We start from the raw sequence: 27208 nt of genomic DNA on the forward strand, positions 1-27208 counted from the left end.
TTTGACATTTTTTTTAAATTTCACTTTTTATAGGGCCGACTGAAGGCATTATCGCTTATTGATCTTCTACCCACACGCTGTTACAAAGACACAAATTCAAGGATAACCATACCACAGATTTATATAAATTTTATTATCCAGCATGACATATGGATCAAGACAGTACATTAACAGTAAATGGTCAGTGAAAAACAAACAAGATTGTTATAAAAAGTATAAATATAATATAATCCTTAAAATGTTAAGGACACTTACTACATTTTGTCATATGACATAAATAAACTGTAAGCTTTCTCTTAGAATATCTTGTCTAAACCAGTAAGACAAAAACAGTAAATGCCTCTCTTCTATTTGAAAAGTTCATAGGGTTCTTTCTTTGAATCAAGAGTAAAGGTCAACATGGACTATTTACAGTTGGTCATGTCAGCACCAAAAGAAAAATACTGATATTTTTTTTCTTCTCTGCATATGTGTATCTGGCCTGAGTCGTGTGGTAGAAGCAGAGAGACAGTCACACAGAAATTTATCACCATTGTTTTGAGGCATTCTCTTCATTCATGGTGGTTTTCACTACCGACATCATGTTAAATCTGACCAGCAAGGTCTCTATTGACTTTTTTATGTGTTTACTTTGACAGAAATAAACAATAGCCACAACATAGTTGGATGTTTGCTAATGTCTTGGCTCACTTCAGTGTTTTCCTCTTTTTCCCTGACATATAAAAATTCCAAATTGGCTGCTTCCAGCTCAGATTTTGAATGCTGCGAAAACCTCACTTCCTCTGTGTTTGCCAGGGAGAACCTTTTGAAGGTTAGTGTGTCAGAGTATTTCCTGTCCCAGTTTCTGGAACAAGAAGACGAAATAGATTTAAATCAATTTACAGTTACAAAACTGCCTCTTTTCTTGTATACAAGGCTAAAAAGGTGTGAGTAAACATTAATGTTTAAGCCTGAGACAACATCAAAAAATATGTCATGTGCTTTATAAAACGTATGAAAACTACAAAAATAATATAGCTCCCATTCAAAAAGAGAATGAAAATTGTGATACTCTTTCATTCCAGCTCCTTGTTTAATCCTCTTGTGGAATAAACTGACTCCACTATATATACTATATACAATATTTATAGCTTGAAGACTCTCAACGATCCACTGTAGCTTTATTTTGAATGTTCATCATCTGAGGTTCACAATGCCTTTTCTCGACTAAAGACGGCGTGTCTCTGTGTATTAAAAAACCAACAAATAGGGACTGTGTCAGCAGCTGCTCTTGAGATTCTTTAACAATGCCCTCATGTGGAGAGGAGGTTTGAGCTGCCACCGAGCTCGGAATGTCCCGATTTAATGTGTGTTGGAGAGCCACAGATAAGGTGCTGCATCTGTTCACTAGGACACCAGCTCAATGGCACAAAGCCCAGTGAAGACCTAGACAAGTCCAGCTTCCCGGCACATTCGGTAGAACTGTCCCCGCTGTGCGATGAGGTTGGCTGGAGAGTCCATCTCGGTAATGTGGCCTTTGTCCATGACGATCACTCTGTGAAGCATCAGAAAAAGGGGAAGATGGGTTTCAGATACAGATTTTGTTTTGTATTACACCTGCCTTAACAGATGTTTATGTGATAAAGCTGTGGATTTAGAGTGTCCAGGCCCATTGTTTTATCACTAAATTGCAAAACAATGTCAAATGCCCATTATAGGTCCCCGGAAGCCAAAGTTATATGCCCCCATGGAAGTAAAAGCTGTAAGGGCATCCAAAGATACTCTTATTACAGTGATATGAAGCAGTATAATAGGGAAGCTGTGACCATCAAATATTTGGTATTCTACTTAAAAATCTGTCAGTCCACTAAATACCACAAAATATTAGTAGTACCTGGTGTAGTCCATGATGGTGTTAAGTCGGTGAGCAATGGTCAGGACGGTGCAGTCTTCAAACTGTGTGCGGATTGTTGACTGTATGAGCGTGTCTGTCTCCAGGTCCACAGCAGCCGTCGCCTCGTCCAAAACCAGGATCTTGGTTTTTCTCAGCAAGGCCCTGGCCAGGCACACCAGCTGACGCTGTCCCAGACTGCGCAGACAAAGAGTTGGAGAGAAGGTTGGAATCACATGTTAGATTCTATCCCATATGTATCCTGCGGGTTTGTGTGGATATCCTGTTATAATATATGAGTGACTGACAGGGCAAAACTATAGCCAGTGGTCTGCGTGCACTCTTGTGTGTACCTGAGGTTTTCTCCTCCCTCTGAGCATTCATGGTTGAGTTTGTCAGGCAGATTAGAGACAAAGTTTTTCAGGTGAGCGAGCTCCAGTGAACGCCACACCTCCTCATCAGTGTAGGTATCAAAGGGGTCAAGATTCATCCGGAGGGAGCCTGAGAACAGCACAGGGTCCTGGGAAAGGGGACAGCAGATGTTGTTCATCACCAAACTGTCCAGATTCGTAACAGGATTACTACAGGAGAATGGTTTATTTCACTTTGAACAGGGATTGCAGCTATTGCAAACAGTTTACATGATGAAAGCCAGGCCTCGGTTTCTGTTAATACTGCTGTCGTACCTGAGGAATGATAGTAATGCGTGATCTGAGGTCATGGAGTCCAATGTCTGCAATGTTGATTCCATCTATGAAGATTTTTCCCTTTGCTGCTTCTAAGATCCTGAAGATTCCCAGGGCAAGTGAGGACTTCCCTGCCCCTGTCCTACCCACAATTCCAACCTGGAAAAAGAGTTGGTTTTTTTCTGAGTATTTATCTATGACATAATTCTGCAACTCAAGGAACTCAAGAGATCCAGGATTAAGACTGTTGAAACTGTTATACAATATACAATACAATATCGTACAAGAAGACTCACCTTCTCTCTTTCATGAATATTTAAGGTAATGCCCTTCAGAGCCAACTCAAGGCCTTTACGGTACTGCAGCCCATAGTCGTGGAACTCCAAAGTACCTCTCTGGGGCCAGGCCAGGGGCAAGGAGCTGCCCTCTATATTCCAACTGGCCTGAAAAGACAATAACAAAAGGTGACTAGGGAACAAAAAGCCCTCTTATTGTAAAAGGTTGGAATTAGTGCCCTGAGAAGTGATTTGTTACTGATGCAGTACACGTTGTGAAACGCAACACTGCAACATATCAAGCATTTAATTCTCCGTGTATGTGTGTGTGGTGGGAACACTGACCTCTTTAGCTGTATCAGCATACTCGTTGACTCTCTCCACAGAGACAATATTGTTTTCTACATCGGTCCAGGATCTCACAATCCAACTCAGAATTGCAGTCACCTGTAATATCCAATGCACTGAGGTTTAATTTAAACCATTTTCTTTCCTGCACTTTAAATGCATTCGCTGACTGAGCAAAGCCATGCATTCCTATTTCACATTTTCCTGTTTAACCTCTAAGTGCCACATGCACCATGTTAGCATGTGTGTGAGCAGAGCCTCTTACCTGGAGGGAGTGTGACACAGCCAAACCAACGATGCCTGGGCTCAGCGTATTTTTTCCCATCACAGAGAGAATGGCAGCGGCTAAGACCACACCGTTACCAATAAACTCCAGATTGACTGCCAGCCACCTGTGGATGTAACATTGAGTTAGCTGTGGGCAGGAAAGCTCTTACACATTTCATCATCACTAAAGCCACAGCTTTTTTGTTTAACATGAAGCAATCATGGTAACCATTGGTGCTATGAAACATTGTTGTCCATCGTGAACTGTGACTGGAGACATGAATGTATGAATTAAATTAAAGCTCATTATAACCTTCACTTATCTGCTCACCTGGTGGCCACAAACCGAGGGAAGTAGGAGGTCTGATTGAAGTCGACCCTCTTATTTGCCTGCAGAATAAATCTTGACTGCTCGCCAAAGGCCCGAATGACACTGGCACCCTGCACCGTCTCATTGAAGTGGGTGTAGATGGGTGAGCGGCTCACGGCTTCCAGCCGCCGCAGCTGACAGGATGTGGCAACGTAGAAGCTCTGTAGCCCACAGTGGAAAAGTAAAACACCAGTTTTAATGAGTGAAACCAACAGTTAGCACTGAGGGCTTTCCCGTAATTCAGAGTGAATGTGTAACATCTATGTCAGCAGGTGGGGACGAAAACACAAGCGAACAGCAAAATCAGCAGGGTTGGTTTTGGAGCTCAGAGCTTTCCAAAAACATACTCTAAACTCGGCTCTTGCTCAACCACCCATATCATAATGCTCCCAAAGAAAACATAAATAACAAAGTCCTTACTGGTGAGTTTAAATGTTGGGGGAATACTGTACCTGGACAAAAGCATAAAGGAAAGCGAGAGGCAGGATGATCACAGCAGCAAAAGGTGTCGCCATCAGCACAATGATGAAGACCTCCATGAGTTTAAAGACATAGCTCAGCATCATCTTCAAGCCATCAGGGACCATGCAGTCGATGGCATCAATCTCTTTGGCAAAGCGGTTGAGTAGGTTGCCACTGGGTGTGCACTCAAAGAAAGACATTGGAGAGCGCAGCACATTGATCAGCAGGTCCATATGCAAGTGGCGAGAGGCGATGATGCCGCAGATGGAGATGGCGACAGTTGTACCAAAAATGGCGACACCTGAAGAGAGAGGGAAAATGTTTGATTAAATCAGAGCCGAGGACGAATCAATACTTTTCAGGAGAAAAGTTTTCACATCTTTCAGAAGAAAATAAATAAATATCAAAATTTCAGTCACTGGAGTTACCTATGTTCCTTGTATTTGATCTTATCTATGCTTTTTTCTGATGTTAACTGACCTTGCGCAAAGCCCAATGCGCCAAAGACAGTCAGTTTCAGGTCTGCATCGATCTGGGTGCCATTAACAACAGGATCATCAGCCCACATGCTGAGCCAGTAGTTGTAGGCCAATGACGCGCCCTGCTGAAAGGCATACAGGAAGACAATGGGAATGATGATGGTCAAGCCGATGGTCTTGAAGTACTTCTTGTACATCTCCAACTTCACCTGTTGTAGAAAAACACAAAAAGTACCAGTCAATCTCAAGGAATTCGATAACTTAACTTGGTTTGCCTTTGTGTGAACTGTTCAACTGTTTTTTCTTCATTAAACCAGCAAAACTGAGGGCATCAGAAAAAAGCAGTAAACTCAACATTGACACCTTTAAAATTGATATGACACACTTGTTAGCAAACAGTTGACCATCAAGCAGATATGCAGCGACCTTATTATTCATTTGTAGCTGTGTTTTTGGTCACATAACAAATGTAAACCCAACAGACAGACTCTTTAAGCAATGTTTTTGTTCTCCACCAACCTCTGAAGAAAATAGTGTGCTCTAAATGCTCTTTTTTGTTTTTTTACTGAAAACACCTGCCTACATCAGCCACAAATGATGTTACGAGAGTGATGAGAATGAATAAAAACATTAGAGTTGTGGGCAAGAACCAGAAAAACAAAATAATCAGCTTTGTATGAAATGTATGAATAATTTGAGTTTTGGAACAAGAAGGGGGGTGTCTTTGTTGCCCAATTTCATAAAAGCCCTTTTCAGACTTACCCTTCCAGTGCGGGCCTTATCAGCCTCAGTCAGTTTGCCCAAGTCCTCTGGAACTTGTTCTTGGTCTGTGTCAGACACAGGCTCCATGTTCTGCAGGTTGGTATTAGTGGTGTCACCCCTGACAAATATAGAGACACCAGAGGTTAGTTTCGTAAAAAAAAAAGGAAAAAAAAAAGAGAGAGATCCTTAGGAAGCCAAACATCTTGAAAGTTTTACAATTCATATATCTGTTTACGCACCCAATGAGCTGCTCCTGTGACAGGTCTCTGGAGAATGGCATGAAGTCGACCATGCTGAGACGAGCATTGGACCTCCTTGAACCAGCTACAAGAAAAGGACAGGTTTTCAGATATTAATTGCGATTATTCATTTTCTGACTGATGTTTATCACATATTAGTCCTTACTGCGCACATTTTCAACAGAAAGTTAGGGAATTAAGAACTGAAAAAAAAAAACTTCAAAGAAACAGAACACTGTCTTAAATTATTTATTTTCATGTATTGCTGAAACGCCTCCTCACCTCTCTGTATGGCGCTCTCTTTTCGCTCTGTGCTGGCGAAGGTGTGGATGAAGTCAGCAAAGGCACCATGGCGGCTGAGGAGCTCCTGGTAGGACCCACTTTCTGTGATTTCTCCATCTACCATCACAAGGATATGGTCAGCCTGTGGCAGGAAGCTCATCCCATGGGTCACCAAGATGCGGGTCTGTTATAGCAAGCCACACAAGACAGAAAAATAAGATGTAAGCACAATCCAACAGTAAATTGAGGCTTTCTTTAAAACAAAAATGTCAGCAAAGTGGTGGTTTCCATATTATGATAACAACAGCGCAGTTCACATTCTCGTAAATGTTTTAGGTGTTGTAAAGCCATATTTTGGCTCTCTGAAGCTAAATTGAACAGGTTGACTTATACTTTCCAGGTTTTGTTACATATCTTACCTTGTCTCTAAGGACTCCTTTTGGTCCAATGACTTTGTCAAAGATGTGTTGACCCACATGTGCATCAACAGCAGACAGCGGATCATCCAGGAGGTATACATCAGCCTTTCTGTAGACAGCCCTGGCCAGGCTCACCCTCTGCTTCTGCCCACCAGAGAGGTTCAGTCCCTGCATGAACACAATTGTTCCAGTTTAGTTAAATGTTGGAGAAATCTGGTGACAAGCAAAAAATTTGTACAATTTCTTAGTTTTCTTACTTTCTCTCCAATTTCTGTAGCATCTCCAGCAGGTAGGATGTCCAAGTCAGGCAGCAGTGCACAGGCCTCCAGCACTCTGTTGTACCATGTCTTAAGTTTTTCACGGCCAAATATGATGTTGTCTTGCACTGTGGCATTCTGGATCCAGGCCTGCTGGGGCACATACGCCACAGAGCCCTGTGAAGACAGATGTCGGAAAAGACTGTGAGTATTTGTAAAATGAAACTCACAACGGTGAATAGAACTTTCTAACATGAGCTCAGTACCTTGACAGAGACACGACCACTTCTTTTCTCTGTTTCACCAAGCATGGCAGACAACAAAGAGGATTTTCCACTGCCCACATGTCCAACCACGGCGACAAGGGAACCTCGTGGCACATGGATGTTGATCCTGTCATCAAAGAAAAGAATTGTCTTGTAAGTCTCCCCTTCTTTATATTGTGGATCTTGTAACTTTTTCTATTCTTTTTCATTTATTCTACCTTTTAAGACATGGAGGGCCCTCAGCAGACCAGGAAAAAGTGCCGTTTTCTATCGCCACATCTTCCCCATCTAAACAAGAATGAAAGATTGAGGAAAATGAACAAAACCTTCAGTAAACACTGAGGACAGGGCATGTTCCTTCAACCTGAACGACAAACAAACTTTCAAAACAAAATTTCCCCCTTGAAGTAACTTGTCAGAGTTCAGTCTGGGCGTAATTACAAGTGAATTTGCTTAATCATAGAAATTACAGAGCTGTTGCTTTTTCACAAGCTGTCTTAGGAAGTGTTGACAGATTACAGACAGAGGAGTGCAGTATTTTATTTTATTTCTCTCTGAATCATATGTCTGAATTCAAACTGTGATTTATGTTTAACCACTAAATGGGAACATCCTATAATTACCCTGTCTACTAGTCAGCCCGGGACCCAGGAAGTGACAGTGCACATGATCCATACAAGGCTGTGGTACTCCACAGATATAAACAACAAAATCTTGCGGGCTGCATATATTGATTATGACAGCCTATGATTTCATGCAGCATGGGGAACAAATTACAGAAATTGGTGAAATTAAGCAGTGCAATACAGTAGTTTATTCTGTAACAGTTTATACATGGGTGGGGTTCTCACCAGAACTCAGTGGAGTCTTTGAGACATTGTCCACTTTCAGTTCCTCTGAGCACAGGTACTTTCCCAGACGTCTGAGTGAAACCATTGCCTGAAACAACGAGTCAGTGGTTACCTAACTGATTTTTATTCCTATATGGAACCATGAAAATATCAATATAGAAATATAAAACATGGCAGAGCAATTATGAGTGTATAATTAAAATGTCAACTACCTGCATAGTTGTACTTATAGCGAATGGAAGCTGACTAAGTGGGGTCTTCAGGATATTGATGAGTGCCATTGAGACAAAAACTTTCTGTGCATCCAAGACATTCCTGTCATCAAGCATCACGTAGACTCCAAACATGGCAAAGGCAATCTTGGGGGGAAAAAAGATGCTAAATGTGAACTTTACAGGCAAAGACTTGCATGATAAATGATCTTTAGAGACACAATTTAAAGGATAAGGCTGGTGTTTTTCTAAATTTCTCTAATTGTATAATATATCCCATGGAAAGACCAAAACCAACAGCAATGCATTAGTCTGTCTCTCAGTACTCTCTGACTTCCCCACCCTGTCTGTGGCATTCAGCCCCATGCCCACTCCTTCTGAAAACACGAATCTTTCGAAAAAAGGCACTATAATTTCATTTCTTGTTTCTTTTCTTTTCTTTTCTTTTCTTTTTTTCCACACCAGCAGCGCAGCTCTGGGGATAGCAATGTTGGTCTGTCCATCTGACTGCTTGGTCCAGACACAAAGTAACAAACTTGTTTTGCGTTTGTGGTTTTCAGTCAAATGTCTTGAGAACAACTGGATGGATTGCCACAAGTTTGGTACAAATATTCATGTACCCCTAGAAATTACTTCTGAAACTTTGATGAGAAATGATGAGGTCAAATTTTAAATTTCTACCATAGTTTGATTTATGTGTTTCATGGTAATTTGCAAATGTTAGCATGCTAACATGCTAAACTAAGTCAGTGAACGCAAGCTCTGACAGGCTTTGGGTGAACATACTTGTCAGTAGAATCAATTAATCATTGATTTTGGTTTTTTCATTGAATTTCTTGACAGTAAGAAAATGTCACCAGCATCACTCATTTAGGCCACTTTAGAGTTTTTATTTGCAGCTTTTTCAGTTTAGTGCTCCTACCAGGAAAGAAGAAGAGTTGAAGGATGCAATGGAGATAGAATAAAGGATCTGAGACTTCTTCAAGGCTTTGAGTTCCTTTTCTCTGTGCCCCAAAACCTGCTCCAGGAAGGCCTTCTCCCAGGCATAGAACTTCAAGATCTTTATACCATTCAAGATCTCATTCATCAGTCTGATGCGGCCATCCATGAACTTCATTTGAATCTCCTATTGACCAGACAAAAAGAGTTTGATGTTTTATTATTAGAATAAATTTGGTTAAGCTTGAAATTGGAGCACAGTGACAATTACCAGACCAAAGCAAATACATACACTTGTGAACATGGGTTTGTCTGCACTTGTTACAGCTGTAATAGTTTTCCTAAACATCATGGAACTTGTTTAATTCTGTAAGAATTTATTGCTTGTTACATTTTAGCAATTTTTATGGCAAGGAAACAACAAAGGGACAGGGATGCGGTCACTGCATCCAAGACTAGGTTCGATGAAATTGGCATCCAAATTTACAGAACCGTCTGTTGTTTTTCCAAAGAAATGAAAAATTATGTCGTTCTACTGCCCACCCTTTCCTTTTATTGTTTGCAAACACGTTATATGGGGCAGACATCAAAAGGACAAGAGAGAATGTATCATCCAGGCCAAACACCCACACAGCTCTTCAGCCACTATCTAAACCAGCTGTGGCATTTCTGACCTAACATGCCAGATGTCAGGACTATTGGAGCAAAAGTGTGAAGGATTCCTGTAACAGATTTTACCTGTAGCTTGCTTCTTTTCTTTGCTATGAATCCGTTGAGTGGAAAAATGAGAATGACAGTGGCAATCCCTGCCAAAGCTGATGGTCCAAGATGCTATAATAAAACAAAAAAATCGTGTCAAGGGCTTTTCAGTTAAAATGTTTTTGTGCATGAATGAGTGGTATTGTGAAAACACTGCATTTCAATATACCTGCCAGAGGAAGAAGAGACAAAGAGCAATTTCAATGGGAGCCAGCCAGACAGCGTTGAAGTACACAACAAAGTCCATGAGCTTCTGAGTGTCTGCGGAAACCAGATTCACGATCTCACCCACAGTGCAAGTCCTCCTGGCAGCGCTGTTTATCACCAAAGACTGGATTGACAACAAAAGAGACAAAGACTTTTTGGCCCTCAGTGTACTGTGTGCAATTTAATTTCCACCCTTGTAAAGAGTTCACACGATCATTCATCTTAGTAAAAGCTGTTAATCATATACTGTGTACTATTTTCTTGTCTGGAAGCAGAGAAAGCTTTTGTTTTTGCTGTTTAAATCTTAATTTATGTTGTGTCCAGAGGTTAGCGGCTACTTGTCCATGGATAGAAATTTACCCACCTTCCTGTAAACCAAGCCCATAACAGCAGTCTTCACCCTCATTCCCACTGTGAAGCAAGTGTACATGTACTGATGGTTGAAGAGGGACTGGAGACAGGACAGCAGGAACATTAGAGTGGCGTAGAAGTAGCCCTTCCACAGCGGAGCATCTTCATCTCTCATGAAACCCAGAAGAAGACTATGAAGGAGAAGCAGAAGATTAAAATTTAATCGGGATTTCAGCATTTTTGTTTAATTTCTATATATGAGTTTTCCTGGAAAGTGGAGACTGATACAAATTAGAGGAGACATAGACAAGTTTTTACCCTGTCAACATGATTTTTTATTGTGTTTTTTCTCTAAATCTAGTATTAGTTGACTTTCATTGTGTGCCTCAAACCAATGGCCTTGGAGTGCTGCTGTGGCTGCTGGTCGACTGGGTTGCACAACACTGCTTAGCTTGCGGCTAGGCTGCCCTCACAGTTGGCCAGCGGCTCCCTTATTGTGGTCCGACAACATTTCTGCCATTTAGAGCCTCCTCTCCCTCTCTGCTTGTCCTCCTTGCTGGAACACAGAGGGCTGTGGTCTCGTCTACTTTTCTTGCTCACAGCTCCGTGACCGTAATTAACACTTCCACTGATTTTGTGCTGTGCATCAACAACAACATTCCAGTCTGGCTAGTGGGATGGTGCAGAGGGTGGTGGGTCAGCCATGACCTATTTTGATTGCTGCCAGCTTCTGTTGTTGTTGGGTTGTCAGTGTCACAAATCATTGAACATAGAACAATGAAGGTGATATCTGAGGTGATAATCAAGGCCTTGTTTATACAGATGTGACTGTGGTATTTTTGTTTTCCCAAAATCTGTTAAGCCCATGTTTCTTCAAATTATAGCAGCAAAATACAATCTCTTTTACTTAAATCTTTAAATTGAACTGGACAGTTTATCCCAGAAAGCACAAAACAGCCTATTTTTACTTTAGCCTGGATTGCAGTCTATCCAGGTAATTTCAGTCTGAGCTGAGGTTTGGAAATACTGGCTGTAGCTTCCTTTAATACGGTGCACTCAATGCCATTTGGTTTGTGGGTCTGAGCACTGAAAAAGTTATATTTGAAAAACTCAACAACAACATCTCTGTCCAAACAAAATGACACAGTTACTTGCAATAGTAACCGTCTTATGAGCAGTTTTATTGAGAACGTCTTGTTATCAAAGTAGAACTTCTATACTCATGCAGAATGAGACACTATACACAAGTACATTTGTAGATTATCCTGATGTTATTGGGACTGTAAAGGCAATCATTTCACAGTTTATTGCAAGATTGGTTCATGCTGAAAGCAGATAGAGAATCTTTCCTTGAAGTCTCACCTGAGCACCTGGGGGATGGCGAACATGAAGGCATCATGGAATACGATACATAGAGTACCGGTCAGAAAGTATGGGCCAAACTTGCGTGCCAGTGTCCTGAGCAGGAAGAAGCCAGAGATCTGCTCCTTCTGCAGCTTCCTGAGGAGTTGAGCCTGATCTGGCAATCTGCTCCCCAGTGCCACACCCGATGCCAAGGCCTTCTCCTGCCTGCCAGAGAGAGAGAGAAAGAGAGAGAGAGAGAGAAAACGCAGTTACAGCTGTGTCAGAGATGCTCCAGCGTGGTGCTGGTGCCTTTCAAGTGTTAATGTGAAACAGACTATAAAGAAAAAAAAATTGTGTTTTTTTGTACCATCACTGATGGACTCAAGAATTCACCAGCAGCAGTAAAAAAGCATTATTCACTAACATAGTTACTGGATTTAACGACGGATCTTCAAAGGGCTGGATCATATTAACAAGCTTTGAAAAATGACACGGCTTTTGTCTTGACATTATGGTATTGTATATCCTCAAGAGACTCCTTTGGACTTATTTTTGGCCTGTTTGCCTGATGAGATGTCCTGAACTCCAATTTACCGCAATCATGGCTAAGTCATGCTCTGCGTGGGTGATTAATTCAACCAACACCATGCTGACATTTGACCACATTGCAATAAAATGGAACTGATACTTTGGTTGTTAAACTGTGACAATGGTAGGAGCTGTATGGTGGATCACAGGCCTGTGTTAAAACAGAAAGCCACATGAGCCAGAGGAAACATGAAAGACAACACGTGCAGTTTCCTTGTGAAGACTGATCTTCTGCTGCACAGTTCTTCATGCCACAACCACTCGTTCAGTTACACGACTCATGTTTCAAATGTTTATTAAAGCAGCAGTTACGCTCTAGGCTCTGATATCATCACTCTCTGCAGATATGCTTGTATGAGATACTGGAAAGTGATGAGAAAACATTTTGAACCCTCAATGTGAGCCTGCAGGTGGATGCTGGGGTGGTGGTGGGGCTAAGAGAACAGGCAGCAGTGCTGATGCAGGGCAGCAGTACGCTGAAAGTTGTTTGTTTGTTTGTTTGTTTGTTGGTTCACTACTGCTCAACCACAACCACCACAATCTAACAGCTATGGGACAGATTGCTGTGAAAGTTTATGCATTCACACCTGTTTATAAAGAATAATGACTTTGGTGTTTTTTTCCCCTCTACTGCCACCATCAGGTCAACATTTCTCAATATCAAATACTTAAGTTTATGACAAAATATCTGCAAAACAAATGACAGTCCCATCAGCCACATTTATGTTTTGTGCAAATGTTAGCATGCAATTGCACAACACTAGCATGTTAATTATAACATGATCAGACTCTTATTTTTGTTTAATGTGTCTTATATGAGTCTCCTAACATGGTGAAAGTGCAATGCTAAATTGCTGGGGCTCCCCTGTAAACTCAATCAATTATCATCAGTCAGTTCTCACTTTTGAATTTTGGCACATTCAGCTGTCCAGTCCTGTTGCAGCTCAGAGATGATCTTGTGTGACGTGTCTTCCTCCCTCAGGGTCCACAGGTCCTCTGCTGCCAGCGGGGTGCGATATCCTTTGACAACAAGCCTGAGGAAGCAGTGCGGAGATGATTCACACACATGATCATCAACAAAACACACAAATTATTGTAAACAAGGATACACTGTTGCTGCAGTGAGTCAGCCAAAGCCTAAAAATGATGGGGTATTGAAGAACCATCTTACCCAGTGAACCACCAGAAGAGAATCTTTGAGAGGAAAGAGGCATCTTTCACGGGACAGGGATTCTGCAACAGATTAAAAACCAGACTGTTGTTTTCGCCATAAATCTCTCACCACTTAAAGGCTTTCAAGGCATGCACAGCTTCACAGTGGCCGTTGGTTGATGGTTGAATGGTGCACTTGTGAGGAGTGTGTTAAAGAATGGTAATGTGTGTGAACAGCACTGTACAGTCAGGTGGCCCTTTGTGGAGAAGAGAGGCCATGAACTCCCACGAGACAGAATAAATAGAGTTCAGTGTTAGCACAGGGAGAAGATGACGTTTTGAGGTCTAGTGCAGACAGAGCAGGAAATGTATCATCACAAACTGTCCGACATGGGGATACACGCACGGGATACACGCACAGAAACACACACAGAAAATTTGTCCTCTCACGCATGCTTTATGGCATCTCTCCACACTGCCACCCCCTCACCAGGGTGTTTACTCTCGTCATTACCAGCACTCTCACTCTTCATCCCCACGCTTCCTCTCTTCCTGTGAGTAACCCTAACCAAAGCTTTGGGCAGAGAGGAGGAGGAGGTGGAGGAAGAGGAGGAGGACACACCAAGGAGCAACCAATGGGTGTGTCCACCACGCCAGACTGCGGCTTCTGCACCCTCAGCCTCCTCACCACTGGCCAAGAGTTTGCTAGGGACTTTTCCCGCTATTTTGATTGTTTATCACCAGGGAAATATTACATCACACATGTGTTTGATTGATTAGAAACTCATTTTCATTCACCTGTCAGCCAGCCAGAGCCAACTTGCTATTCTGAGCTTTAAAACGTTTGGTCAGGCTCATGTTTGATGGGACAGTGAGATCTGTATTAAGTGATGCCTGCAGTGTTGTGTGGTCACGAACTCTAGGCAGCGGTCATGATGTTCCAGTGCTGATGTGAGTGAGTAGCGCTGATGGTATGCAGGAGAACAACGGGAAAAACACACACTCATTCACACTCCTCTCACAGGAAGCCAAAAGTGGTCAAGTGAAAGTGGGAGAGGAAGGAGGGAGGGAGGAAGGTGAATCACATCATTTTCTCCAAAAGGGAAAAGTGTCTTGACAACAAAAGTTGAAAACCACAAGATAGTTGCTCATGTATTTTCTTTCCTGGTTATTGAATTGGAGAGGACGGGTTTTGACGGAAGTGGGATACATTCTCATCTGCCTACCTTTTCCAAGACAGTTTTTCCCTCTGGAGACTGGTCAGCAAAACAGCACAGGAAGAGTTGGGCCAGTTGGATTGTGAAGTAGGAGAAGAAGGCAAGATATCGTACAATATCAGAGGCAATGCCCTGTGGAGAAAGAAAACAGAGATTCATGAGGTTGCCAAGAGGTCCTTCATTTTGTTTGCATGAAGCTTTTCAAGACAAATTACGTGACTTTGACTTTTATTTTGAACCAGGAACAAAATTAATTGGCTTTGTGGCTAAGAAAATGCCACAGAAAATAAAAATGTCCTTGTATCAAGACATAAGGTTTTCAACAGGATGCAAATCTGTTTTGGTTGTCATCTTTGATGTTATTTACAAATCCCGCAACATCCTGTATACAGTGTTATTTATCATCAATGTGGCTTTGTGCAATTTCACAACAACAGTAAAGTCATTACATGGCTTTTCCCATGCTTACACATTGTATAGCAGAGGATATGGTTTATACACCAGGATCACAGACACAATAAAGAGTATTTTGGACCTTTAAGCTAAATCAGGGTGAAAACCCAAAGTCTTTAATGGTGTACTTTATATAAATAAAGCAATAGTTAAAGTCGCCTCTCAGTCACGCTAAGAGCCCAAATCTGCAAATACGGAGATTGTGGTTTTACAAACCAGCACCCTACTTTCAATCAAGGGAGCAGCTGTGATATTAACCACTCAGAGACTTTTGTGAAATGTAGGACTAGGCATGTTATTCTTGACGTACAGATTTTGTGGGTTTTGGCAGAGGTATTGTTTACCATTGGGTCAACGCCACTGCCACAGCCAGTCCGTTGTGTGTTGCAGCAGTATGGGTATGCATCAAAGTCAGAGCCATAGTAAACAGTAAAATGACTTTCTCTAAAAAATGTGGTGCTATGCCCAGAAAGGAGATACGAAGGGACCAAATGGATCCGGCCACACAGTGAAAAACAGGGTCAGGATGGTCAGAGAGTGGGTGGGAAAAATGTAGGTCAAGAAACTAAGAATGGCCAAGGGTCCACAAACATGAACTCTGTCAACTTGAGGCATCAACACTACAATGTGAATTAGACACATTCTTTATAAATATTTAGAAAATTCGTCACTAACTATGTAAGTAGGCAAAGAAACCTATTGAGCTGTGCTGCAATAGGGTGTGCAATTTTAGAAAAGAAAAAATAAAAAACAAAAATGATTGTCATGCAATTGTTGTCTCTAAAATAGTCTGCAAGACTTACTTGAACCCATATACAAAAACACCTTCCAAATAGAGTGACAATGATTAGGTTTTATTTTAGAGAACCAAAAGGCCCTCTCCCTGGGGGTAAATGGGGAAAGGACCATGAGTTAGAAAACAGTGAACTACCAGCAAAGGGATCAAAATTTGTAAATCCTTACAATATAGATTTTGGAAAAACTGATCTGTTAATTTCTCCCCCGTAGTCAGCTGGGATAGGCTCCAGCCTCCCCCTATGACCCTGACTGATAAGCGGTATAGAAAATGGATGAATGCATGATCTATTAATTTGCTTTATCATGCCTTCATTTTTGGAGGGACATCTCTATGTGTGTGTGAGTGTTTACATTCCTGAGTACTCTTTCTGTTGCAACTGCATGGATATTAAAGATTTTGTTTAATATTTACACAATTTTTTACACTTTGTTTTTGTATGGATTTGAGATATGAAATCTTATTTAGCAAGCTTTAGAGATGCTAGTATGTGGATTTTGTAACCCTTGGACGTCCCCTCCAGTTTCCAGTCTTTGTGCTAAGTTAAGCTAATTAGCATATTTGTCTTGATTGCTTCATATGGATCTTACACACATTACACACAATGATCCCACTCATTCTTGTCATCTAATTCTCAGCAAGAAAGTGAATAAGTCTGTTTCCCCCAAATGTTGAACCATTCCTTCAGTGAGAGTTACAGCATTAGCTTTTGAAAGTCAATGATAGGCTAACTACCTTTTGAATTGGTTTTAGGGTGTAGTAAGTGGTTCTTGCACGGTTTATGAACCTCTTGAAGCTGTCTTTATTATTTCGAGTTCAGCTTTGACTGTATATTCTGAAAATATGACACTGCAGCACAGCCTACCTGGTACCATTAACTCCCATGACCATGTAAAATACACTGGATGGTATTAAAATCTTTAGAGAAACTGAAGAGGTGAAACTGAGCCTATGTACTTGTTTCATCAAGATGTAGATATATGATATGGTGGAGAAATATATGGGTGGTCACGTGTGTATCATATGCGTACGTGTGTGGTTGTATGAAATGAAAACATCTGTGCCAAAATTCCATTGGCCTTGCATTATGTGCAGATGCATAGATTTCCATCTGGCTCTGTTTACAGCAGTGTAGGCCCATAAACACAGCGCTGACGTTCCTCTGGTCTGACCCTGGGCTGCCATGTCTCACCAGCATTTATCCCAGGGCCATCATTACTCTCCCCCAAGCAGTGTGGGAATGTCACGCTGAGGACGATAAAACAGAAATATGGATGTGTGTGTTTGTGTGTTTTTATAGAAATGCAAATGTGACTGCCCCATGGCTGTGTGCGCTTAAATAGAAACTTACCCCATACAACAATGATTGCAGTGTCTGACAGGAGACACAGGAAGAAAAGGAAAACTTAAACACACACGGGCTTGACCAGAATTGGCAGTGTCATCCTCCAGCACTTGGTTAACTTTAGGTTACTTTGGTTGAAATTGGGGGATGAAATAGAGACTCTTTGCTGACACAGGTATCTCAAGCTGTGCTGTTGGAGTCTTGTGTCTAGACTATGGGTAGGATTAGACCTGATTAGATATCATTGCATGGTGTTTTACAGGTTCACAGAGTTGAAACCTGACAAACACATCCACCTTAGCTCTGCTTTATTTCTTATTTTCAATTCAGAGAGTATTGCTGAACCTCTCTGTATGCTTGGAATATATAGCAAGGTATAGAGTTAATATTTCAAAGAAATACCTCATCCATAGCCAGCTGGATCTTAGCTCTGAGAGGCACCAGGGAACAGACGACAGCCAAGACCCAGAACAGGAAGAGGAATATGGAGGAACGACAGCCTCTTATTCTTTCCAACTGGATTATGCACAGGGCCAAGATCTGGTGAAAGACAAACAGTAAGACAGAAAGATTTAATTTAAGAATTCACATGTGCAGTTCTTGCAGCACAAGAGGGGAAGCAATTGAGAGTCATAAAGCATTGACCCAAATCTCAAATTTGTCATGCCACATTTAATGAACAGCCTAGAAAGACATCACAAATAAGGACAAGAAAGCATGATATCCAAATACGGAATGACTTTTTTTTTTTAAACTCAAACAAAAGATATTTACTGAGCAGTTTTATATTAGATAGATATATAGATACTTTATTGATCCTGAGGGATATTCAAGTTACTAGTATTACAGTTACTATCAGTTCTAAGCTTCATTCAAGCTCAGTTTTTAGTAAAGGTGGATATCTGATGGAAAAAACAAAATACAACAAAACAAAACTTTCCAAGCTGCTGTGTGCTATGAGTGCCACTCAAATGTGACTGAAAGCACTATCTCTCCCGTATTAGCTGCAGATGCCACTGCCAACGATGCATAAAGGCTATAATCAGATTTAGACTGATCTAATGCAGCTGATGGTGGTATCAGAGAAAGAACTTAGACCTCTTAGATTTCCCTGGCCACAGGCACAGATGTGATTTGGCTAACTTCCACCTATAAAAAATAACACACGCTATGCTGCATGCCCTGTACACATTTCTTAATCTTATTATATACTTTCTGAAAAAGAAAGAAAAAAATAACTCTATATCGTGATATTTTCCCAAAAACAGGCCTGATTCAGTGTCTGTCTATTCTCAGTGAAGTCACGCATTAAACCATTGAAACACTATAATTGGCCCCTGGTTGGTTCACCAAGTGAGACGTCACTTTGTCATTCCAGCTCATTACCAAGTGGGGAAAAAGTGGTTGTACCACATTGGTTACTTTGGGATGAGCCACAGCAGTGTCTTGTTATAAACGATAGTGGTTTGGACATTATATAACTTTTTCACATCGACAACCAGATACACTTTATGTGGAGATGAAAGAATTGTGTGTGAACATTTTTCAAGTGTACTGGTCAATATAAAAAATGTTCCTTTTCTCATTCATTTTTTCTCATTCCCTCCACACTATATATCTTACTAGTTTACTGATGAATGAATACAGATAGGCAGACAGTGTTATGTTTAAGGGGAATTCAGAGTGCTCAGTCCAGCAGACTTTAATGTCTTTGAGATGTTGGAACCAAAGGCTCACTTATGGAGGGGATGCTAATACAAGGACAGCATGTGTTTTATGGTTGCAAATGTCTTGATCATAAGTAGTCTAGTTAGTAACTGAGTTGCATTTACTTTCATATTTTTAACTTTGGTATTTTTTAACACAATTTTTCAAACACACTGATGACAGCAGTGAAAGTGAGCTGAAAAGATCCTGACTCTAGCAAATCAAATGCTCAGCAGAGTCAGTGATAAATCTCTGTGGGTTCATCAATCAAGGTTACAATTGTGTATCATCACCTTTTACATTACACATAGTCATTTCATCCACTGTTAATTTGTAAATATTAATTACGCCAGCTTTAAATAATATTTAAAGAGGACATATTGTGCTTCTTAGTTTTTTCCTTTTCTCTTCCCTCCTTCTTTTTTGTGCATGTAAAATGTCTGCTAATTTACGTGACCAAAGTCCACACAAAAGGGAATTATTCTCTCCTACAGAAAACACTGCCCCTAAACTGTCTGAAACACCTTGTCAGTAACCCTGCCTTTACTTCCATAAATTATCCATATTCCGCTGCAACACAACACCACCTCCATCTAGATGAAAGTACGGCCCACCTTGATTTTTGCTGTTCTTGCATGAATATATGGAAGGTACAAGCAAAGAAGACAACTTGTCTGGATATTTCAAGGGACCACAGTGTTTCAACATTTGTGAGTGTGAAACCACAAGATATTTTGAACTAGCGAGGGCCAGAAGAGAGCCATGAGCTAAGCATGGGACTGTTCTGTTGTTCTCTTGATGCTATTATTGATGGAAATGTGACAGAAATGTCCTCACAACAAATGGAAAACTAAAGAAGTGTGTGTGTGTGTGTGTGCATTTTACTCCTGGACTGCTCCAATGTTAAGCCTCATTTGAAGTCAACTAAATAATGATAGTAGTGGGTTGGATGCTGGTAACTGTGTGCTTGCTCTTTGTAAGTTTATAATGCAGTGCTGCAGGGACTGGAGATACGGTAAGCGGTGCTGGCTCAGACCTGTGTGGCTGATCAGTCAGAGTGGACTGGGCTTTTCCAGTATAGGGACTTAACAGGGACTGGGCTAAACTGAAGTTTTCCAGTAATGGACAGTATGAGAAAAACAATGTGCTTTGTGAACATTAAAGCATGTGAACCTAATCTAGTAGACACCTGATATAAAAATATTAAGTAGAAATTGAGCACAATATGTTAACTTTAAATCAAATAACTGCAATTAAAGAAAGTCAAGTTTTTACAAGCTAAATATGTATTTGTATTTTTTTTCTCCCTATGAAATCAAGGGAGAGGGAAGTGTTCTATGGGACTGTGTATCCCCAGACCAACAGTATCAGTCTGTAGTACCATACCCATCATGGAAAGAACAGTATGTTCTCAACTGCTGGTACTTTAAGTCCTAAACTGGTGAGGCTGAGGCTACCCCAGTCTGAACCTAAAGACCTAAGGAAAGGACCCTCCTACTCTGAGCCTTCCTCTCTGACTTGCCATATGACTGCAAACCATCAGTCCATCTGTTTGTACAAGTCAGTGGGTGGAACTAAGTCCATCACTAACCCCCAAATCAAAACCCTACCTTATAATTACATGGGAAGTGTGCAGTGCTGGGGAAGGGATAGGAGTTTTACATCTTGCTGATTATAGTCAGTGGCGTGTGTGTACTTTTCATCAATACTGACCACAGTTCTTACGTGGGCTGACTGACTTGGGCAGAACTGTTCCCATACATTAGCTTCAGTTGAAGGACAACAAAACAAGTTGGTTAGAGCAAAAGAGCACAGTGTTCCAGGCCTGTGCCCAAGGGTGATGGTGGGCGGCAACAATTGCCATCAAGAAAATTATGTCCCTTCATAAAGATATTGTTTGGAGAATAGATTGGTGACAAGGACTTAATATGATTTAATAGATGTTTGTTGTGTGCCCAGTGTGATAAATGATATCCTTAAGATAAAGAACTCTTTTTTAAAATGTGTCCCTCAATATAGAGACGTCTCAGTGTATTTTTATCCAAGCACGTGCTGGTATTTACCCAGGAGTCTGAAAAGACCACAGGTGGGAAAGGCTGTCTGACTTGGGGAGATTGAGACTGTGCAGGACCTGTATAAGGCTGCAGAGAGAGGAAGCTTTGTGAGTAAAGCTGTTTGGATCTGTGGGTCAGCTTTTCTACAGCAACCCTTTCTATATGGGCACGGCACTGTTTTACTGCATTGTAATTCTTACATCACTCCTACTAAGGATAAACAACATTTTAAGCTTGCCATTCCACCCATGTTGCAAGCTGCAGCCCTCTTCTGTTTGCTCCTACTCATCATTTAAGTATCATTTGAAATAAGTGGGAGTGAGAAACATTCAGGGCTGTTTCCATCAACTTAAGCCACTGAAAACATTTTCCTGATTGCACACCAGTTCTTATCTTCTATAAATAATATTCGGTAGCCCACCCTATGTGCCATGAGACACATTTATAAAGATTAAAAATCTCATCTATCTATCATCAAATGGTGTGTACTTTTATCCCTTTTCTTCTTTCTGCAGAGTCACTGCAATTGAACACATTGTGCCTTAAATACAGTTTTGGTCAGAACAATGGCGCTCAAAGAAGGAATTGGCGTCAAATCCAGCAGCACACCTGTAGCCTTTATAAAGACTGGACCTTTCTGTATAATTAGGTCTGACATAGGCTACAATTGTGTATCATCACCTTTGTATTCAATGTCTTCCAAAATTGGAAGACATTCAGTTGAACTTGATTTAGAGTATAAGTCACAGATACCACAAGACTGACTGACCAGCCACCCTTAACTGATCAGCTTATGATCTGTGGTGATATGGGGAAAAGGAATACTTTGGAAGATAATCTATGACATGTGGTTACTTGCACAGCACCTACCAATTACATTTTTCATTGTGTTGAAACTTTCCACATACGTAGGTACACCCACTCCACAACCAATAGTAAGTGATGTCATTACATATGGACTCTACTCTGCGCTCTGATGAGTGATGGTCAAATACAGCCTGTGTTTACAGGGTGTTGCAATATTTGCACTGCCTGCAACATGATAAATCTATCCCTGGTTGTGCATCGTTGCACTCCCATGTCTGGCAAACATATTAAATTATATATTCTTTCATTTGTCCGTACTTTGACATGTAAGCCAGCAGGACATAGGCTGATATATTCTCAAAACCTCTCTGTTACCCTGAGCAATGCAGCACAGGTGTCAGATGTATGATTATAGCTACAAATCAGTGGAGTTGCTCTGTAGTTAAAAGCTTTTTCCATACATGAACCACTAAAGTACAGAGACTCTGTAAAACTACTGCAAAAGTACACGATTGCCTGGCAGTCTGCAATTGATGCTTGTTTCATGTCTTTTTTTTCACAATATTCCAGATGCATGAGTCCACAAACTCACTTAAGCCAACATCCATGTTGAAGATGGACCTTGGTTTATAGATCGTACTATTTTGTAGCATGCTACTCATCCACCCTTGTTACACTAATATAAGCGTCATGCGAGGTTAGAAGTGGGGCTAAAGCACGTATGGCTCAAAAAACAGGGTAAAAATGGGTAAACACAGGAGTAAAATTTGGAAAGAGCCATAGTATTTACCACAGTCATACTGCGTATGATGGGGCTCAGTAGGAAGACCATATGCTGATGGATCTCCTGGCTCCTCTCCAGCAGGATGTAGAAGAACTCCACAAAGCCAAAGGAGGCCAGCAGGAAACCCAACACCTGAAAGACAGGTAAGTAATGGAAAACTGATTGAAGAAACTTTCTGAATCTACAGTCACATTTTCCAATATATTTCCGTTGATATTGGGGATCTGGTTGAAATAAAACTTGGAAACATTTTTCTTTTGTGTCTGCTCTCAGTCATGTGAAAAAATTGAACAGAAAATTGAAAACTGGTCAAAGTGAATGTGAAGTCTCACCATCTTGGCAGTGCAGAGGCAGGACATTCGAATGCGTCCGCGGTCATGGCAGTACAAGTGAAGACAGTAGAAAGGGGCCAACAACCACAAGTAGATACAGGGGACCCACACCAGTACTGTGTTCTGGAAACACTGGGTCAGGTCTGGATTGGCTGTGTACCATGTACGATTCCAGTCCTGCAGCAAAGAGAAAGTAGGAAAATTCCATTTTCAGATCAAGACAATATGCCTGAGAGGTAGGAACTGAGGTAAAGGTGTGAGATGTGTGTATATCCATCATCTGAGAGACAGAGAAGGAAGGGGCCAAATCCAGAGAATCCAAACTTGATGCAGGTTCTGCATTGCATCCATCAAGACAGTGAAGAGGGAAACCACAGTAAGTCAACAGAAAATGTGTCTGTGCCCAATCCTGAGAGAGAGTTAGCTGAAAGAAGACCTTTTTTATCTGACTGTGTCTCTGGCTTGATTCCTAATTTGAGTAGGACGATATAAGCTGTCAACACATTAAAATGTGAGGTGAAGGATTATAATAATAATGGAGCCTACAAGCAATAAAAGTCTATACAGACTAGGTGCGCTGGCAAAAGCAGCCAAAAGTTTGCGATTACATAACAGCAGTGAGCAGAATAGTTTGACTTTTGTTTAAAAAAAACAGCAGGAGCTAAGTGGCTTGTTGTTGTCTTGCTTCGCTTGTTTATCACCTCACTGGCCTAATGAGGGGCAGGGTGTCTGGCTGAGCTAACGAGGCTGCCCTGTGGACTCACCACAGGAAGTGGTTTTAAAGCATGGCGGAGCAGTCTGGCCCTGCTGTTAGACTCCCAAGTGGGATAAGAGAGAGAGAGAGAGAGAGAGAGAGAGAGAGAGGCCACAATTGGTGACAGCTGCAGCATCATTATGTAATGACCATCCAGCCACAACCCTGCAGATGAACCATGGCAGGTGAGGCAGACTTCACACAGATAGATGCTGCTGCTCAAGGGAAGGCATGTCTCAACATGAACCATGATTAATTCGAATTTACCATTAATCGCCACCATTTGCCGCCTCTGGAACCACAACGGTTCTGAATCACAGTCTATATAGGCTACTTCTCCACATCAGAGCTTTGCATTTCACTGCCTCACCACAGGGTCACAAAAATTCTCACATAAATCTGAATAACATAGGTGGTTAAGGTTATGTAATGAACTAACCATTTTGCACGTACTGTATACTGATGTTCTCTGTGAACACTGATGTACCAAAATCCTTCAAAGTGATAAATCTCTGGTGAGGCAGTGAGTGGGAGGCTACTTTCACAGGCTCTTCTGACTCCTGCGGTCAATGGCAGACGGATGAACAGACTACTTTTATGTAAGAAATCCAACTTGTCAGACCCTCTTCAAGCACCTTCTTGTGCATTTTGCTCCTGTTTCTCACCCTTGGCTGAAGTGTTTGTAGTAAACCTGTAGATGCCAAAAGCCTAGCTGCTGCAAGGTGTCTATTTTTACCTGAAAATAACACAGTGATGTGAAAGCAAAACTGCTGAATGTCCCCTTTCATATCCTCTATTTAACAGGGTTATTCAATGCCTATTACCTTCCTTGTAATGCAGTTCATCAGCTAATAAGTTAAATAAATGAAATCTTGCATTGGGTTGTGAGCAAAACAACATTATGTGCCTAATGTGAATATGTGGCATGTATGAACTAAGGACACTAATTTTAGAAGGCATCGATCCCTCTTGATATTTTCACCTAGACCTTGTCCTGTTTTTCAAATTACAGGATGGCTTGATTTAAAAATAAAGAAACTATATACACTTCTAGCTCTTAAATTGGCCCCTTTCAAATTTGTCCTCCCTAAAAAGATTGTATGCTATGTGTTTCTGGATCAAACCTCTTCTGCTGAGCTGGATTGTGCATGTTCAGTTCAGTACTAAAATCAAATAAATTCCCAGTGGTACCCCAGGGCTGTGAGTAAGCAGTGACACTATTCCAAAAGTATGTGAAAGGTTGATTACTACACTTAATAACCAATAGTACATTGTGGCCAACGTGAGACAAAAACATCCTCCACGCTTTGTGATGAATGTAATTTAGCTGAGAACACTGCATCTGTTCTTTGAACTTTCATGGCAAAGAGACAATAAGCAAGTTTACTTTCACTTTTTAAACAAAGTTTGATGACCAATGATTTGGTGTTTTGCACAAGTACAGAACTGAAAGACCCATAATGAGAAACAGAAACTGAGAGGGAGAAAAAGGAAAACGGGAAAGAGGCAAGTGGGGAGCGAGTGCATTCAATAATTTTGGCTTTCCAGCTGGACTGCAGCCATTCTTCTACGTTCAAGCCGGGAATCAGAAAGTGGAGGTCTTCTAACGCACAAAACTTAACAACAGCAGCTCACTGCTGTGTGACCTCATGGCATCTTATTGTGCTGAATCACAGGGCAGGCTGACGGTAAGCTCAACAACACACATCAAAGATAAATTCTCCCATTCAGATTTTCTTTGGGTTAGATTTCTGGTGGCCTCACACACAGAACAGTACAGGCAGCAAACTGACAAGGTCAGTGTATGCTGTGAGGATTTTGATCTGCTAAGTGCTGCCAGCTGATGCTTTAGGTTAACACTTCTCCTCTACCTCTTCTACACACAAGCTTGTTATTTTTCATTCTATTATTTAGCAATGGACTGTAAAAACCTGTCAGACTCTAATGAGCAACACAGGCGATGGTCAAAAACACAAGATCGGTGTGCTAATGTGGCTAATGCTAATGGCTTTAATCACTAATCCCATCCATGGTCAGGATTAAATAGGATTAAGAGAAAGAGTAAGAGAGCAAAAGAAGAGCAAAAATAATATAATTATCTCATTGGGTTAAGTATTTAAATTTATGAAACAACAGTGGATGGTCGTTGTTCAGGCTCAGAAAAAAACAGTTTTTACATTATATTTACTAACTGACATTGACACATATCAGACATTTGTGGAGTTCGTGACCATAAAATCTTGCCTGACTTATCCAAAATATCAAACTCTTTATAACTGAACTGCATAAGGTTCTACATTAACTGTTCAAAACAAAAAGAAAATGACACACATATTAAAAAATGTGAGTTCAGAGCACGTCAACTCATCACAACTCACCCACAAAGGGTCCAGACCACTGAGTCTGCAAAAGGCATCCATCCACTTGCTTGCTTCTTCCTCCCTGATGCTCCACTTGTTGGGGTCGATCAACCCTGCTCCTCACGCTGTAGCACACACTCAGCACCAGCACTGGTGTGTGTGTGTGTGTGTGTTTGTGTGTGTGTGCCAGGGATAGAAGCAGTAAAAGAAGGTGTCCTTATTAGATTTTTCCTTTATAGCTAATTGCAGTATGTCTTGCGTTCAGCCTGTCCCTGCCTGTCTGTCTGGGTGGAATGTGCTGTTTATTAATGTGTGTGTGTGTGTGTGTGTGTTTGAGTGTGTCTGAGACTTTTCCTCCCCTTTAATAAAACATCTTCTCTCAATGAAACTCTGTTTCTGTCTTCCTTGCTGTTTGAACTGCTGCTGCCCTGAGATCCTGTGTCTTTCTGACTCTCACTCTGTCTGCCTGCTGTTTATGAGTGTGTCTCCTTGTTGGGTGGGTGGAAATATCTCTCTCTCTCCCTCTCTCTCTCCCTCTCTCTCTCTCACTCTCTCCCACATCTCCTGGATTTCAATCAAAACACCACAGCTACTCCCCTCAATGGGATGACAGTCCCACACCCAGACACACTCCTCCCACTTTCACTCGCTGCCCCTTACCTCCTTTTTTGCTGCTACCTCCCTCGCCCCTTTCCCCACATCCCAACCCAGTCGTCTGACCATGCAGTGTGTGTTTGTGCACAGACATACCTTTTAAACTGAGACCAACAACGCTCAAATAAATGCCACAATTTTACGTTCATTTTACTCACATCCAAGATTTCAGCAACCCAAGTCACTAATGTGTGGTATTGTTTCATGTGTATCACAAGTGTGTTTCAGTGCTAACATATTAGCATGCATGTGTGGAGGACATTAGCACTAACTCCGGTGAGTCACAAAATTATGTTTTTCAGACCAGACACATCTAAGTTAAATTGATTCTTTATGTTGAATGGAAAATACAGGGCAACCTCAATGGCTCAAAGCATCACATGCATTTCCAAGTACTGCAAAAAAAACTTGCTGATTTGGGAAGAAAGGGGAATAAGTTTGGTTAATTAGTCATCTTATTGGACTGAAACTTGTGCTGTAAGTGGAAAATGTAAGGGGAAAAAAATCATTGCACAACGTTGTCACAAAGTGTCATGATGAATCAGAGATGGGTTAAGTCT

The 27208-nt window shown here is 41.2% G+C and overlaps 1 protein-coding gene across 1 annotated transcript; it reads right to left on the minus strand.

The window, feature by feature from the left end:
• Positions 1–114: 114 nt before the first annotated feature.
• Positions 115–26610, minus strand: abcc6a (ATP-binding cassette, sub-family C (CFTR/MRP), member 6a). The gene is made up of 31 exons (XM_046404788.1): positions 26013–26610; positions 22881–23057; positions 22555–22680; positions 17599–17736; positions 14612–14734; positions 13405–13466; positions 13136–13267; positions 11664–11870; positions 10315–10492; positions 9913–10074; positions 9723–9815; positions 8968–9171; positions 8046–8192; positions 7834–7921; positions 7201–7270; positions 6983–7109; positions 6717–6893; positions 6460–6627; positions 6041–6224; positions 5759–5843; positions 5520–5637; positions 4759–4966; positions 4269–4579; positions 3778–3977; positions 3445–3571; positions 3177–3278; positions 2853–2999; positions 2557–2715; positions 2224–2390; positions 1874–2068; positions 115–1534 (listed from the first exon to the last, which is right to left on the minus strand). Exons 1-31 carry the CDS (start codon positions 26052–26054, stop codon positions 1426–1428), a joined length of 4533 nt encoding a protein of 1510 aa, XP_046260744.1. The 5' UTR covers positions 26055–26610; the 3' UTR covers positions 115–1425.
• Between the last annotated feature and the right edge of the window lie 598 nt (positions 26611–27208).

The sequence above is a fragment of the Scatophagus argus genome, chromosome 2 (assembly GCF_020382885.2).
Source record: "Scatophagus argus isolate fScaArg1 chromosome 2, fScaArg1.pri, whole genome shotgun sequence".
Classification (NCBI taxonomy): Eukaryota; Metazoa; Chordata; class Actinopteri; family Scatophagidae; genus Scatophagus; species Scatophagus argus.

Excerpts from the sequence above, each read along its gene's own strand:
- abcc6a (XM_046404788.1), bottom strand. The coding sequence starts at position 26,054 with ATGGATGCCTTTTGCAGACTCAGTGGTCTGGACCCTTTGTGG. Across the intron at positions 10,493-11,663 it reads GCCATCCCCCAGGTGCTCAG|TCTTCTTCTGGGTTTCATGA; the intron begins GTGAGACTTCAA and ends TCTCCTTCATAG. Across the intron at positions 6,225-6,459 it reads AAGGAGTCCTTAGAGACAAG|ACCCGCATCTTGGTGACCCA; the intron begins GTAAGATATGTA and ends TTGCTATAACAG.